The sequence below is a fragment of the Apium graveolens genome, chromosome 11, assembly GCF_009905375.1.
Source record: "Apium graveolens cultivar Ventura chromosome 11, ASM990537v1, whole genome shotgun sequence".
NCBI lineage: Eukaryota > Viridiplantae > Streptophyta > Magnoliopsida > Apiales > Apiaceae > Apium > Apium graveolens.
In genome coordinates this window covers 17,343,671-17,358,510 of record NC_133657.1, presented here as the reverse complement: position 1 = coordinate 17,358,510, position 14,840 = coordinate 17,343,671, and the positions used below count along the sequence as shown (strand labels likewise).

Genomic DNA, 14,840 nt, shown 5'->3' with positions numbered 1-14,840 from the left:
AAATCACCAAATTCCTGTGATATTAACAAATTCCAAGAATGGTTATGTGAAAAACGAGCCATTGGTCTAGCTACCCTCAGGTCCAAAATACAAGATATACTACGAGCTCGGAAAGTTATAATCATTTCTGAAAGCCATGGTGGAGGTTTCACCGAAAGCATAATAACCTTATATTATGATAATACTATACAAAATTCAGGTACTATGGCATTAGAGATAATGCTTGATAAAATAGAAAACCTGAAATATAATCATGCAAAACATACTACTGAATATTATCAAAGAATAACAGGTCCTAGAAAGAGACCTATTATCAGTCTAAAAGATAATGATAAAGGGAATTCTGATCCCTTTGCATGATACAAAAATGGTGTGATACACCAAAACACTGTAAATTGAATGGTGAAAACCAAAAAATATGAAAGAGCTATATTACCAGAAGATAAAAGATTCCTTTCAACAACAAAATATCAAGGCAAAATGACAAAAATGGAAAAAGAAGAAAAGGAAAAGCAGATTCCCTGGAAAAGATGACAGATCTTGCAAGATATCATGGCAGACACAGAAGATAAAGATGAAGAAAATATGAAGAGACAACAAAAGAAGAAATGGCAGACAAAGAAATGGCAGACAAAGAAAATAAAAGATTCGTGGAAAAAACCTGCAAAAGAGAATTATTAGTAATTATGTAAAAGAAACCGGTTATCCCGGTAATCTGTAACCATATAGAAGGACTACTATAAATAAGTCCATACATAAAATGTAAAGGATATCAAAAAAATTTCTGAAGTTCAATTCTCTCTTTGAATATGTCTGGCTAAACTTCTTCACTCTCTATAAACTCTACTAAGAATACATCATAATAATAGAAAAGATTATTTTATATGTATCATATACAATCAGGATTAATTCAGGAAAATAATACCTTGGGAAATAGCAATAAGGAAGAGACCGTGTGAGGACTCCTGCATCCAGCCAAGAATATCCAAAGAAGCTTGGAGAGCGTTGAGGATAATAGGGCAAGGGTGAGTTGAGACTTCCGGTGACCAGAAAGCTATTGTAAGAGGTAAAAATTCTGATTTAAATCTTATTGTGTATGATAGTATTATAAAATAATGTTCTCTAAGATTAAGATGTTTAATTAGTATGAGGTTATAGGGATGATTTCATTTAAAATAATGAATTCGTTTTTGTCTACTGCTTACTACATGCAAATATTAATCGATATGAATATGTATTTTAATGCGCCTTCCCTCTTTAGGGTTCTGTGATATATAAACGATCCATAAATTGGTTTCCCCAAAAATTGGTATTAATAAATACCATAACTAGTTAGCTTATAAGAAAATTAGTTTGCATGAAAGTAAACGAGTTGCAGTGCCATAAATTATGTATCTAAATTCGAAAATATTAATGGTCAACTGTTATATCTAAATATAAAAAAAGACTGTTATATTTAAATAAAATGTTGAAGAGTTTTTTTGTGGGATTAAAAAATCTAATTTTAGTTACTAGGGAATTTATCAAGAATATCATATTTTAGCTATCTTTATTATTAGGTCCTTATAAATTTTATAATAATTATTGTAGTTTTTTAATTTAAGTGTTTTACAATGGCGATGTAATAGAATTACTTGCTCCCTGTTATGTATTAAATAGATGAGTTTTAGTCTTTCATATTAACCTTTGTTTCTCCATTTTTTTTGTAACATCCATTCTACTAACTTAGATTTACTTGTACTTTGTTTATGAACGGAATAATAAGATGATCTATTTAAGAGAAATTTATTAATATTTTATTATGAACAAAAAAAAATCACATTATTCAAAATTATATTTAATCTACTTTAATATGTAATTTTAAACTTTTTTAAATAATATAAAATTAATTTTTCAATATTTGATCAAAAATTAATTAATTTGATCAATAAAAAACAACTAAAAAATGACCGGAGGGAGTATCAGGCATGCATACCTGTACTCAATGGTTCTTTGAAACACGAAATACAATTCACGTATATTTTATGTTAATAAAATTAGGCGAAACACTGTCGTTATTCAATTTCGTTAAGGTTAGATATTAATTCATAGCGAATTATATAACGACAATTCTAAAAAAATTCAAACCAATTCGTAGCGTGTAACCCAACAAATCCAGATTACCCTATTCTGTATTGGTTAATTCTGATTAGAAATCTTGGCTATTCACAACATAGTTTGATTAATAAAATAGAAAGAAAAATAATGCTTTTCATTTTAAAAATTTTCATTTTGAAATATAATAATTAGAAAATATAATTTTTGTAACAAAGTAAATCACTTATATTAACTTCAAATAAGTAGAATTTTTAATATTGGGATGATCGATTTTGTTGTAATAAAGAAACGTTCGATAGTACAAAATAATACAAAAGTCTACAACACTAGTAATAACATAATCAATTTAATTAAAATAAAATTATTGACTTAGTTTAAATTAAAAATATTCATAGTAGTACTCGATCAAATTCATGATAATTCTTTATTTCAATCCGATACCAAATATTTAACAAACAATAGGGATGTTTATAAAATTCGCAGTCCGAAATTCAATTTGATCCGATAAAAAAAAGTCTAAAAAATCCGATCATGAAAAAAGATAGCCCAGTATGGCAGCCCCGACGGGCTGTTAAAGGGTCTACTTTTTTCAAGAAAATCCGTTTCGACCTGAAACTCGAAAAATTCGAAAAATATTCAAATTTAAATAGTTCGAATAAAAGTCAGAATTAAAAAATATCCTCATAAAAAATTTGGGATTTTCAATAAGTCAGATAAAAATCTGATTTTTACATAAAATATACAAATATTTTTCATTTTTAATAAAGTTTAATCTAAATATACGATAGTATTATTGGTTGTTTGTTGATTTGATACTATAAATAACAAAGTCTAGAACACTAAGATACTATATTGAACATTTTGCCTTTTTTTACTTAACATTAACAATTGTAATTTGTACCCTGCAGTCTTCATCTTTTATTTATAAGAATAATCATAGTAGTCCGCCATTTAAATGTTTTTTTCTAAACACCATTTGTCTCTCACCATTTCTTTATGTAAAGTATCAAGTACGCGGTTAAAATTGAAAAATATATACTCCTTTCGTTCTAATTTATCTGTCTTTTTTGATTTTTGGTGGTCAAATTGAGTCAATTTTAACCGAAAATAAAAACTTATTCTTTTATTATTTTGAAAAATTAAAATAGAAAAATATATACTCCTTCCGGCTATATATGTTCACATTGTCTTGCTCTTCTTAAATCCTACTCGTACAAATTATGAAATTAGCTAGCTTCTTCCCTCTCCCCTCACCACTCTATTCGTGATCCTACTTGTCGTATATACTCCCTCTATTTTTCTCAGCAATTTCTTTCGAATATAAATTTAAAGGATGGAGTATTCGAATTCGGTTGATGGATACATAGCGAATTATCATGGATATCAAGGTATGGTAAGCTGCGGAGGTGGATCATCATTGATATTAGATAATGAAAGGGGAGAGATAGTTAGAGCTGTAGCTAATAATTGTAAGCCTATTGTTGATAAAGCTAGTGTAAATCAAGAGAAAGCTATGCTTGCTTTAAGGAACCATAGCCAGGCTGAGAGGCGTAGACGCGAGAGGATTAACGGTCATCTTGCTACTTTGCGCAATTTCATTCCCGCCACTACTAAGGTTTCCTTTCTTTTTATTTCACTTTTTAGTTTTTTGTTTGCTTTCTCATTTCCCATTTTAAGTGTAACTGTGGAAGTTTGTGATTCAAACTCGACTCGATAAAATAGGTTTGTCTTGCTTGAAAGTCGTTTTACCGAGTTTCTACCTAGTTTTCTTTTGTTGAATTAGCAAGTTGAGTTCGTCGGTGTTTTGTCGGGTTGAAGTCAACTCCTATTGGTAACAACTCAACTTCAGCTTAAATATTTGAAGTAGCTGAGAAACTTAATAGGATAAGATTGACGATCTTTTTTATATGAGTTCGAACTCAGTTCACTTATACACAAGTCATACTCAAACAGAATTCGTAGGGTACTATGGTTGTGTTCACCTGGTGTGAATAAATTGGGGGAAGGAGTGGTATGAAAAATTATGAATAAAATTTGGGGAGAAAGAAACAATGTATGAGAGGATAAGGAATAACCATGAATGAGTACAAATTATCTATGATGAAGATTGTAGAGAAAATGAGGAAGAAGGAGAACGGAGAATTCCTTCCAAAATATGTGGGTTAGTAGTTTCTTGTTTAAACTTTTAGGAAAGGAATGGAGGAATTAATTCTATGAACATTTTCCCCCAATCTCTCCCAGATAAGAGTGTAAATCTCATTCCATACTGTCTTCAATCCATTACATCAAAGTGAACATAGTCTAACTTTCTTAAGCTAGACTTCATTCTTAGTCCCGGGAGACTTGGTTGGAATTACATTCCTATGTACTACTACGGCGCTGTTTTGGATCATGAGATATTATGCTGATTACATTTCCATTAACTGAGTCGAAATCCTGTTATTTGAGCCCCTCCCCCTCAAAAAACGAAAAGAAAATAATAGTTAGTCACCAAAAAAGTATTGAGATTGAAGCACTTGAAGATTCTCAGTTGATAGTGTAGATTCTTTGTACTTATTTTTTAGTTTCTTAATCAGATTAGAAGTTGCGGTGACCAAGTATATTTTCTAAGTTATACATAATAATTAGCTAAAATCCCTTACATTAAAAGGAAAAGCTAAGTATCAGTTTTTGACCTTCAAGTCAGAAAAGAGTTTACTCAAATTTGCTCCAAGTCAGATTGAGATTACCTTAGAAGCACTTCAACAAGAGCATTCCCTTATTTTTGTTGTTGTTCAAATAGTTCGATACTACTTGATTGATGTCTTGAAGTTTATGCAATTATTTGTTTCCATTTTACAGATGGATAAAGCCTCTTTACTTGCCGAAGTGATTGACCACCTGAAACAACTAAGGAGAAATGCTGCAGATGCTACTAAAGGTATTCTTGTACCTATGGACATTGATGAAGTTAGAGTTGAGCAACAAGATGACGGTCTGGGTGGCGATTCATGTTCAATCAGGGCATCTATATGTTGTGAGTACAAGCACGAGGTTCTTTCTGATTTGAGGCAAGCTTTAGAGGCTCTTCATCCTAAGACTGTGAGGGCCGAAATTGCAACCCTGGGAAGTAGAATGGTAAATCTTTTTGTGATAACTGGTTGCAAACAAGAGAATATTCAAGATGCGGAAGCATGCAAGCTCCTTATAAATTCTGTTCGTCAAGCCCTGAGGTCTGTTCTTGATAAATTTCATGCTTCGGAGGAATTCACTACAAATTCTGAGCTTTCGAACAAGAGGCGAAGAGTTTCTCTTTTTAGTTCTTCAAATGAATCTTCTTCAGGGAGTTTCTGGTAAATAAAAAATTTAATTATCTCAAGTATATATATTTCCATGTACCATTTGCATATGTACATAGATCAAGCTTCTTGACAGTCTGATGATAGTAAAATAGATAAGTATTTTTGTTTTTTCTACGCAGAGGATATGTCAAGATGATGTACTATCTATGTATAATTAAGAACCGGATGTTACCTCATGCACGAAATGACTTGGAATATCCAATTTTCATAACAAGAAATAGTCATGTGCATTAACATGGATTACAAGAGTTCCCCCCAGATTGTAAAGTTGTAGTAGAAATTTCCCTAAAATTCTTGGATTTCTTAATAACTGACAATTTTGGAAAGAAGAAAGTTTTTTTTCCTCTTTTAACTTCAGTCAATAAAGGTGCGATATAATTTCAATGTACATCCAGAACACAATACACAAAAAGAAGAATAGCTGAAGAAATTCTCACATTGAAGAATAATAATAAAACAAAGCAAATCTGAGCACTTGTAGAAGCTCAAGGCTTTACGTAATTGTTAGTAAGATGTTCCAGGTCTCTTCTAAGTCTCTGATAGACCGGTATTATGTTAAGTAAACAATTCTACTGCACCTTAACATAATTGACCGCTGTTGCACTGCATCATGTCTGTCAAAAAATTTAGCTATCTTGTATGACTGCCGAGGTACAAGCTTCTGAGTGACTGACCACCAAAGTTCCCAAGTTAAGAATTCTGTATCAGTAGCCTGTTGGTGTCCAAAGATGGACGCTTAAGGTCTTTTTTTAAGATTTCTTATTGCCATTCATGACATTTGTCAGCTGCATCAAAACAAGACTTAAATGTTTTTCTTTCCTAATAAAAGGCAGAGCAAACCCAATAGTTTGCTATATTTTGTTCTATAATTAATTTTGTATTCAAAATAGTGGGGTACTCAGGGGGTTAATGAAATTTAGAACAAAATATAGAATCAACCATCGAAGTTAGAGTAGTGTTAGGTGTACAGAATTTTGTACAAAATATTTGTATATAATGACATGGCATTTGATGAGGGTTGTTTAAATTGATTTTGTTGATGTAAATGTAAGGGGGCATTCCAATTAAACCACACCACATGTTATTATGTAAAAAAATTGTACATAATCTTGTGCACCTATCATTTTCCTTGAAGTTATGATGCTATTTTAGCATCAAAAACTAATTTTTAATGCTAAATTATAACAATGACTACACTTATTTTTACACCACCATCAGACATATCACTTTGTCAATTAAACAATTAAGCCAAGAAAAATTATGAGAATCAAATAATAGTAACAAGAAAATATCAAAAATAATTAAATTAACTTCGTCATCATCCTAGGACAAGAAAATTAGCTAGACATGATTACTAAATAAACGAAACAAATATATGATAAGATATTCAGCATGTGACACAAACAAGACAATTAACTTACTAGCACTGTACCCACCAAGTTGTAAAAAATTACTAAAGTTGTCACTGGTTAGTTTTTTAAAATTACATATTGGATGAGAATAAAGATTATATTGGATGAGAAGAAAGCTTATGTTGAAAACTTCTTAAACTTCTCTTGGAAGGTAAGAATGTGTCCTATACAATTTTGAATTTGAAATTCAAATTCTAATTAGTTTATTTAGGTTAATTAGTGACTTCTCCCCCTCTTTTGAATAGTGTCTTCACTCACTTGAAAATTGTGTATACAAATTTCTGTTGTTAATTTGACTACGGATGATTCATTGTGCAAGATATGGGTGGTGAAGAAGGTGACAAGTTCTTTAACCTGGAAGATTTGAATGCATATTATGGCCGGAAGTACAGAAGAACGAAACAATTGAATCGTAACAAAGAGAATGTGGTTGTCGACTCTGTTGTTGCTGATCGTTGTGCTTTATCTTCTTCCACAGGTAAGGAGTACGACCACAGGTAAGTTAGTTGTTATTGAATACCTTCTCTTCGTATGTGTGAATATAAGTAAGACTTCTGTTTGTGTTTGTTCAGCACCCGTGTTAACAGGATCAATGGCCAACGTTTATACTCCGTCAACCAAGACGAACCGATCACCTCTGTTCACCCCAACAATAGTTAGTAGTGGGAGCCAAAACAAAACACCTACAAGTACAGATTCTAATTCTTACAAAATTTAAACCGCAAACATACTTAGGCTTATGTTCTGACTACCAATTGTTTTGTCTGTAATGAAGGTATGTTGATGGAATCCATGCCAAATATTGTTAGGTTGGTGGGAAAGAGGAGGAAACTTGGTGACTTGCCTAGGTCAGGCCACTTGAATAAAACAGCTGCAAGTACTGTTTGTTTTCTTAATTTACTCTGTGTTTTTCTTGCAAAACAACTGCTATTTTATGTTTATGAAGCAATAATGCATTTAATATTTGGTTGGTAGAATGTAGTAATCCTATTGTTACTCCCCGATCAAATAGCAGAGTAAACTACATGAATCCTCTTGAAGGTAGTCAGGATAGAACTCATTTATCAGATGTAACAAATTCAGGTAGCGCCTCATTTTCTAGAAATATGTTGAGAGGTAAATATTAGATTCTAGCATTGTTAAGCTTTTGTATGTCTATCCTTATGGTAACATGAATAACTAAATAATAGTTATTTTAATTATGAAACAGAGGAAACGCGATCAAACATTAATGATGTTTCCTTAAATGGACGTGAACCTTTGAACCGGAAAGGGAAGGAAAATTATCTTGGATTTGGTAGAGAATTATTCGCAGATGAGATTGTTAGTGATGATGAGGAAGAAAGTAATGACTTTAATGAAGGTGAAATGTATGTGATATTGCGTCTTTGTTATGTCTTACGTAATTATGATTTACCATTTAATATTTTCTTGCAGGTCCGAATGTAGTTGCTCCTTCATTTTTGTCTGATGATTCTGAAGGATCAGATTATGAAGCAAGTGATTGTGAATCAAGTGGTAAGAAAAACAAAGATGTACTCCTAAAAAAGTATCCACATTTAATTTTATCAAACTAAAATAAAAAAAATGTAGATTATGCAGATTGTCTTAGTTGATCGCTTGATGGTGATGATGAAGTCATTGTTGATGGGATGAATTCGGATTGTAATTTGATGCAGAGCAGACGTGCACCGCGACGTGTCGTTCCCGAGGAGTATGCTTCTTTGGGTGGTTCTACTGCCATATGTTCGAAATGTCATGCTCGGATGTGGAAGGAAGAAAGGGTAAATAAAAATATGACTAAAGGCTGTTCTATATTTTCTCTTTGTTGCATGAAAGGTGTTGTGAGATTGCCTCTAATCCCTCCTACCCCTGAGTATTTGCTGGATTGATACAACGACAAGAAAAGAGGTCCTACTTTTCATAGATTGATACGGCTCTACAATGCAATTTTTGCCTTTACTTCTACCGATGGTAACATAGATCATTCAATTAACAATGGAAGGGCGCCTTATGTATACAGATTAAATGGTCAGAACCAACATATTTTTGGATCTTTAATACCGAATGACAATGAAACCCCCAAATTTTGTCAACTTTACATTTATGACACCATTAACGAAGTTGATAATCGTCTTCGATGGGTTAGTGCTCATGACCGAGAAAGTGTTGATAAAGAGGTTGTACGAGGTCTTATAACAATATTAGATGAAACAAATCAATTGGTTGGTGAGTTTAGGTAGCAACGTGATTTGTATGAAAGCGATGAAATAGTTGAGCTGCAGATTACACTCAAAGTTATCAGATCTGAGAGTGGAAGAGAATGTCATATTTCTAGCACTGATGAAGTTGCTGGCATTATGGTTGGTGACTGAAGAAACATGTGGCGACTGTTATATAATTGTTAATGAAAAAGGTAAAGGTTTAGTCCGTGTTTATTATGTTCATCCGAAGTTGATGGCTTTACAGTACCCTTTACTCTTTCCACGTGGAGAAGATGGATTTCACTCAAAGATTAAATTTCAAAAGACTGCTGATAGTTCTTGCAAACCACGTAGCTTTTTGTCTCTGAAGAATTACTACTCATATACTTTCCAAATTAGAGAGTCTAATGGTAAGGTATATTTACAAATTAATATATGTTTGTTTATGTTCCCCATAAATAAATAATGAAAGTTGTATTGTAGGTTTGACTCCTCGGCTAGGTGGAAGACTATTTCAACAGTATATGGTAGATGCTTTTTCTACCATTAAACAGACACGACTATGGTGGATCCGTACTCACCAAACTACTTTACGGAATGAATTATACAGCAATATTTGTAGATCTGTTAGTAGAGGTGATGTAGACAGTTCAAATATCGGTAAAGGTATATTTCTGCCAGCTGGCTACGTTGGTTCGAAGCGATACATGCAACAAAATTTTCAAGATACGCTGGCCGTATGCCGTTACATCGGACATCCTGACATATTCCTGACTATGACCTGTAATTCTCTTTGGGATGAAATTCAGAAGATGATGGAGTATGTGCCTGGTTGCATTGCTCCAAACTGTCCCGACATCATATCAAGGGTGTTTAGGCTAAAAATTGATTAGTTAATGGTAGATATTAAGGACAAAAACACTTTGTTATTTGTATTGGAGGTGAGATTGTTTACCAGGACTTTCTTAGTTTAATTTGTAATTAGATTTTTGTTTACATATTGCCAATATAATCTAAATTTTCCCGTTTTACAGTTATATATGTCGTCAAGTTTCAGAAAAGAGGCCTTCCATATGTATATGTTAATATGGCTTGATGCTGATTCAAAAAAAACCTCAAGCAGAATGTGGATAATTTTGTATTCGCAGAAATCCCAGATCCTTTATTAGATCCGGTTGGTTATGCAGCCGTGAAGGAATTTATGATCCACGGTCCATGTGGTTTGCAAAATGTAAAGTCTCTATGCATGAAAGATTTACGTTGCATACGTCATTTTCTGAAAAAGTAAGATATAGGCATACCCTTTTTTGTGTCATTTCAGAATCCAGTAAGTTACCCTAATACCTAAACTTTGTAATAATTGAATGGTTTTAGGTACTGTGCTCGAACTACTTTTGATGACAGTGGTTTCCCGATGTATATGCGACGCAGGACAAACATTATTGTTGAAATAAGGAAGGCTGAGCTGGACAACCAGTGGGTAGTACCATACAACCGGGATCTTTTAGTCAAGTATCAATGTCATATGAATGTGGAAATATGTTGTCATGCACGCAGTCTTAAGTATTTATTTAAATAATGTTTGAAAGGCCATGATCGTGCTACGGTTCATGTCCAGAGAAAGAGAAAAAGGCAAGCGAATGACACTGATGAGGGGGGAATAGATGAGATAAATGCATATTTTGATGGCAGATATTTATGCGGTGCTGAATCAGCCTATAGGATTTTTGGCTTCCCTATCCATCATAGAAGTATATCTGTTGAGAGACTTCAATTTCACTTACCAGGTGACAAAAAATGCACCTTCTGTGCCAATGAAGCGCTAGGGAAAGTTGCTGCCAGGGAGAAGAACAAGTTCAGTAAACTGGAAGCCTTTTTTTATTTAAACTCTGTTGATGTTAATGCACGGAAGTACACTTATGATGAAATCCCACAGTTTTATGTGTGGAATGATGGTGAGAGGAAATGGACCATGAGGAAGCGTGGGTTTCAAATAGGTAGATTATGTTATGTGCATCACAGTACGGGTGAGCCTTGGTTTCTTCCTTTATTGCTTACGAAGGTACATGGTGCCACCTCCTTTGAGTCTTTACGTACCGTTAATGGAGTATGTTACAGTACATTTCGCGATGCCTGTAAAGAGTATGGTTTACTTGACGATGATCAAGAATGGCATGAAGTGTTGACTCAAGCTTCTGCAGGTGGATTACCTCCCCAGGTTCGACAGCTTTTTGTCCATATTATTGTCAATTGTAAAGTCACTGATTTGAAGACTTTATGGATTACACATTGGAGGAGCATGGTTGATGACATTTTACTCAGACGACATCAAAGTTGTCCAAATACCTTATTCACTCTTAATGACATGCAACTGCAGTTCTATGCTTTAGGAGGTATGACACCTTTTTACATTACAGTGTAGGACAAATTTTAAAATTTTTGTGGGCTGGAAATGCAGTCCATTAATTGTTCATCATTTTTTCTATAATTGGGTGAATGTTGTTAAATAGTTTTAGATATCAAATATTGCAGAAATAGATGAGTTGCTCCGGTCAGTTGGTAAATCCTTGAAGAAATTTGATCAGTTGCCTCAACCTCCTCGCAGCTATTTGAACAATGGAATAAATAATTTGATAATTGAAGATACAAGCTATGACACCAGGAAGATGGAGTATGAAACTGCCAAGCTACTACAGGACTGTACTGAGGAGCAGAGGAAAATATATGATGCAGTAATACAATCTATTGACACTAACGTTGGAGGGATTTTCTTCGTTTATGGTAGTGGGGGTTGTGGAAAGACATTCTTATGGAGAACTCTTATATGTAAGTTACGTTCACAAGGTAAAATTGTGCTTCCAATTGCTTCTTCAGGGATTGCTGCCACAATAATGCCCGGTGGTTGGACTGCGCACTCCAGATTTAAAATTCCAATAGTTCTTGATGAATGTTCAACATGTAATATTGCCCATGATTTAGATGTTGCACAACTCATAAAGCAGACAAAACTAATAATATGGGATGAGGTGCCTATGCAGCACAGGTACGCATTTGAATGCCTAGACCGATCGTTGAAGGATATCATGAAAGCTGTTGATCCAGAATGTTACGCCATGCCGTTTGGCGGTATTACCGTAGTTCTGGGTGGTGATTTCCGTCAAATCCTCCCAGTAATTACGTATGGAGATCGTGCTGATATTGTAGCTGCCTGTATCACTAGGTCACGGTTGTGGTATATTTGCCAAGTATTCTTGCTGACAGAAAACATGCGCTTGAAATAAGGTGAGAGTGATAGTGAAAGTGAAGAGCTTAAAAAGTTTGCAAAATGGGTACTTGACATTGGTAATGGCCAGGTCAGTCCACCTCGAGTCTGCAATTTCCCAGTCACTGAAAATCAAATTTTGATTTCATCTCAGTTCTGTGACGTACAAACTGAAAACACAGTTGATAACATGATTTGTAGCACGTATCCTAATTTTGCTCACAAAGGGCACAGTACACAGTACTTGAGCGAGAGAGCTATTTTGACCCCTACCAACCAGACTGTGGGCCACCTCAATTCGCTTATTATAGACAAGCTCCCCGGAGAATCTGTGTCCTATTTTAGTGTTGATGCTGTAGAGGAATTTGGTGGGACAGATGAGAATCTGAATGAAGCCTTCCCAATAGAGTATTTGAACTCCTTAAATGTAGCTGGGATGCCACCTCATGATCTGAAATTAAAGGTTAGGGTTGTTGTTATGCTAATGCGTAATTTGAACCAAACCCTAGGTTTGTGTAATGGTACAAGGATGATTATGACCAAATGCCTGAGATTATGTATGGAGTGTGAAGTAATCTGTGGTACGTTTGTTGGTTCGAAGCATTTCATTCCACGTATGGAGCTTTCTCCCTCAGATACAAAGATGCCATTCAAATTGGTACGGAAACAAATGCCTTTACAGATTTGCTATGACATGACAATCAACAAATCTCAAGGTCAATCCCTGAAGACAGTTGGGCTATACTTACCTAAGTCAGTGTTCACTTATGGACAGTACTATGTTGCTATTAGTCGAGTAACCTCACCCACTGGCCTCACTATATTTGTTGATGATGACTGGTGCAGCTACAAATATCACCCAGAATGTTGTGTACAAAGAAGTTTTTTACGGCCTTCCAGAAGCTTAGTTTGTTTCAATTTATAAATGTGTAGGAATACATTATTGTTATTAAGTAATTATGTAAATCTGATTATGGAAAAATGTTTTACAGTGTTAAATACTTTGCTATTAACCATTATATATTGTAAATTATGTTACGGATTGGTAGTAGTTTATTCTTCTACAAATGTATTCTGAATTGTTTCATCTTACATGTAACATAATAAAGAAGAATTACGCCTATGACCGTAGAAATAGGTGAAGAAAGGGGGTATAATTAAAATGTGAATACTTGATCAAACGTAACAAACTTCAAAAGTACAAATAAGTACCGAATTAAAGTACAAATAACCTTCTTGCCAGATTGGAAGTGCAATTAAGTAAGGAGAACAACTCTGAATGTGTAGTTATTTTGGTACATGAATCGTAGTCTGTTGCCTGCAACAAAGGTTTTATCGTAGGTGAAATTGTTCCAGCACAATCCAAATCGGCATGTTTTCCTCTTTCGCTGAACAGCGACATACCAAGTACCATCTCCAAATAGAAGTCTGATGAGAGTAGATTTGGTCCATGGTCGAAATACTTGGAACATGTGTCTTGGGAAATACTATATGGAAGATAAAAAAAAAGTTAAGAGGACAAGTACGGATTAAGCATGATCAAATTTTTACAAGGACTGGGTACAGGTAATCTTACCACTCCGTGTCCTCTTTGATCAACATGTGACGACAATAGAGTTACTGTGAAGGAAAGGGTATTTTCTTCTTCACCAAAATATACTTCTGGATTTGCTTGGGTGGCTCCTGAAGCGACAAGAAATTTTACAATTACTTATGTAACTATAACAAGTCATTAACCCATCAATTGAAATGTACCTTCGTCCACATTTGCTTGAGCCGCATCATGCAAAATCCCAGGTATTTGACTTCCTCCCGATGATATCTCATTAAACAATCCTGGAATACAAATAATTAGTTATAATATTGCATACATCCCAATGATCACCCGCACAAAATATATACATACGTATGAAACTATAACAAGTCATTAAGGCATCAATTCAAAGGTACCTTCCTCGATATTTGCCTCAGCCGTATCATGCAAAATCACAGGTAATTGACTTCCTCCTGATGAAATGTGATTAACCAATCCTGGAATAAAAATAATTACTATTAATTATGCATACAGACCAACAAACATCCTACCTAAATGGACAGAGTACTGTTGTACCTGTTGTTTGACCTGGCGATCTCTCCAAATGAGCATCTGTTATAAAGCAAACAAAATTGGTTATTCTGTATGGTTCTTTGGTAATATACTACATACTAAAATGAAAAGTACCTGAAGAATCTGAATCTGACGTAGACATATCAGTAACCTCAAAACACATTCTTTTCCCCTGCTCTTTCAAAGACACTTTAGCGGGTGCAGAATTAAGAATATCCATACAATTTGTTTTCAAAAAAATTGTTAAGTATAGACTTGATGGACCAACATAATCGAAGAAAATCCAAAAACTCTCCCTCACAGAATAATTGTTGAGAACTTCATCCAAATCGAACAAACTTTTATTGTGCTCAGAGAACTTAACAATGTATTGCCACCCGTCACCAAACGACAGCCTAACTTTGTCACCCAGAATTG

The 14,840-nt window shown here is 34.1% G+C and overlaps 2 protein-coding genes across 2 annotated transcripts; both read left to right on the top strand.

Annotated features, from left to right (window-relative positions):
* Positions 1-3,287: 3,287 nt before the first annotated feature.
* LOC141696638 (transcription factor bHLH30-like) lies at positions 3,288-5,614 on the top strand. The gene is made up of 2 exons (XM_074500753.1): positions 3,288-3,712; positions 4,939-5,614. The coding sequence occupies exons 1-2, from the start codon at positions 3,431-3,433 to the stop codon at positions 5,431-5,433; spliced, it is 777 nt and encodes a 258-aa protein (XP_074356854.1). The 5' UTR covers positions 3,288-3,430; the 3' UTR covers positions 5,434-5,614.
* Positions 5,615-7,171: 1,557 nt separating this feature from the next.
* LOC141695387 (uncharacterized) lies at positions 7,172-13,241 on the top strand. The gene is made up of 15 exons (XM_074499635.1): positions 7,172-7,328; positions 7,423-7,539; positions 7,626-7,727; positions 7,826-7,966; positions 8,061-8,213; positions 8,288-8,368; positions 8,489-8,634; positions 8,755-9,089; positions 9,136-9,469; positions 9,609-9,791; positions 10,178-10,338; positions 10,429-10,534; positions 10,673-11,447; positions 11,587-12,264; positions 12,337-13,241. The coding sequence occupies exons 1-15, from the start codon at positions 7,172-7,174 to the stop codon at positions 13,239-13,241; spliced, it is 4,374 nt and encodes a 1,457-aa protein (XP_074355736.1).
* Positions 13,242-14,840: the final 1,599 nt, after the last annotated feature.

What these genes read in the sequence shown, in the direction of transcription:
- LOC141696638 (XM_074500753.1), top strand. Translation starts at nt 3,431, where the DNA reads ATGGAGTATTCGAATTCGGTTGATGGATACATAGCGAATTATCATGGA. An exon ending in TCATTCCCGCCACTACTAAG is followed by an intron (nt 3,713 to 4,938) that starts GTTTCCTTTCTT and finishes TCCATTTTACAG; the next exon opens with ATGGATAAAGCCTCTTTACT.
- LOC141695387 (XM_074499635.1), top strand. Translation starts at nt 7,172, where the DNA reads ATGGGTGGTGAAGAAGGTGACAAGTTCTTTAACCTGGAAGATTTGAAT. An exon ending in AAGTGATTGTGAATCAAGTG is followed by an intron (nt 8,369 to 8,488) that starts GTAAGAAAAACA and finishes GTGATGATGAAG; the next exon opens with TCATTGTTGATGGGATGAAT. An exon ending in TTAGAGAGTCTAATGGTAAG is followed by an intron (nt 9,470 to 9,608) that starts GTATATTTACAA and finishes ACCATTAAACAG; the next exon opens with ACACGACTATGGTGGATCCG.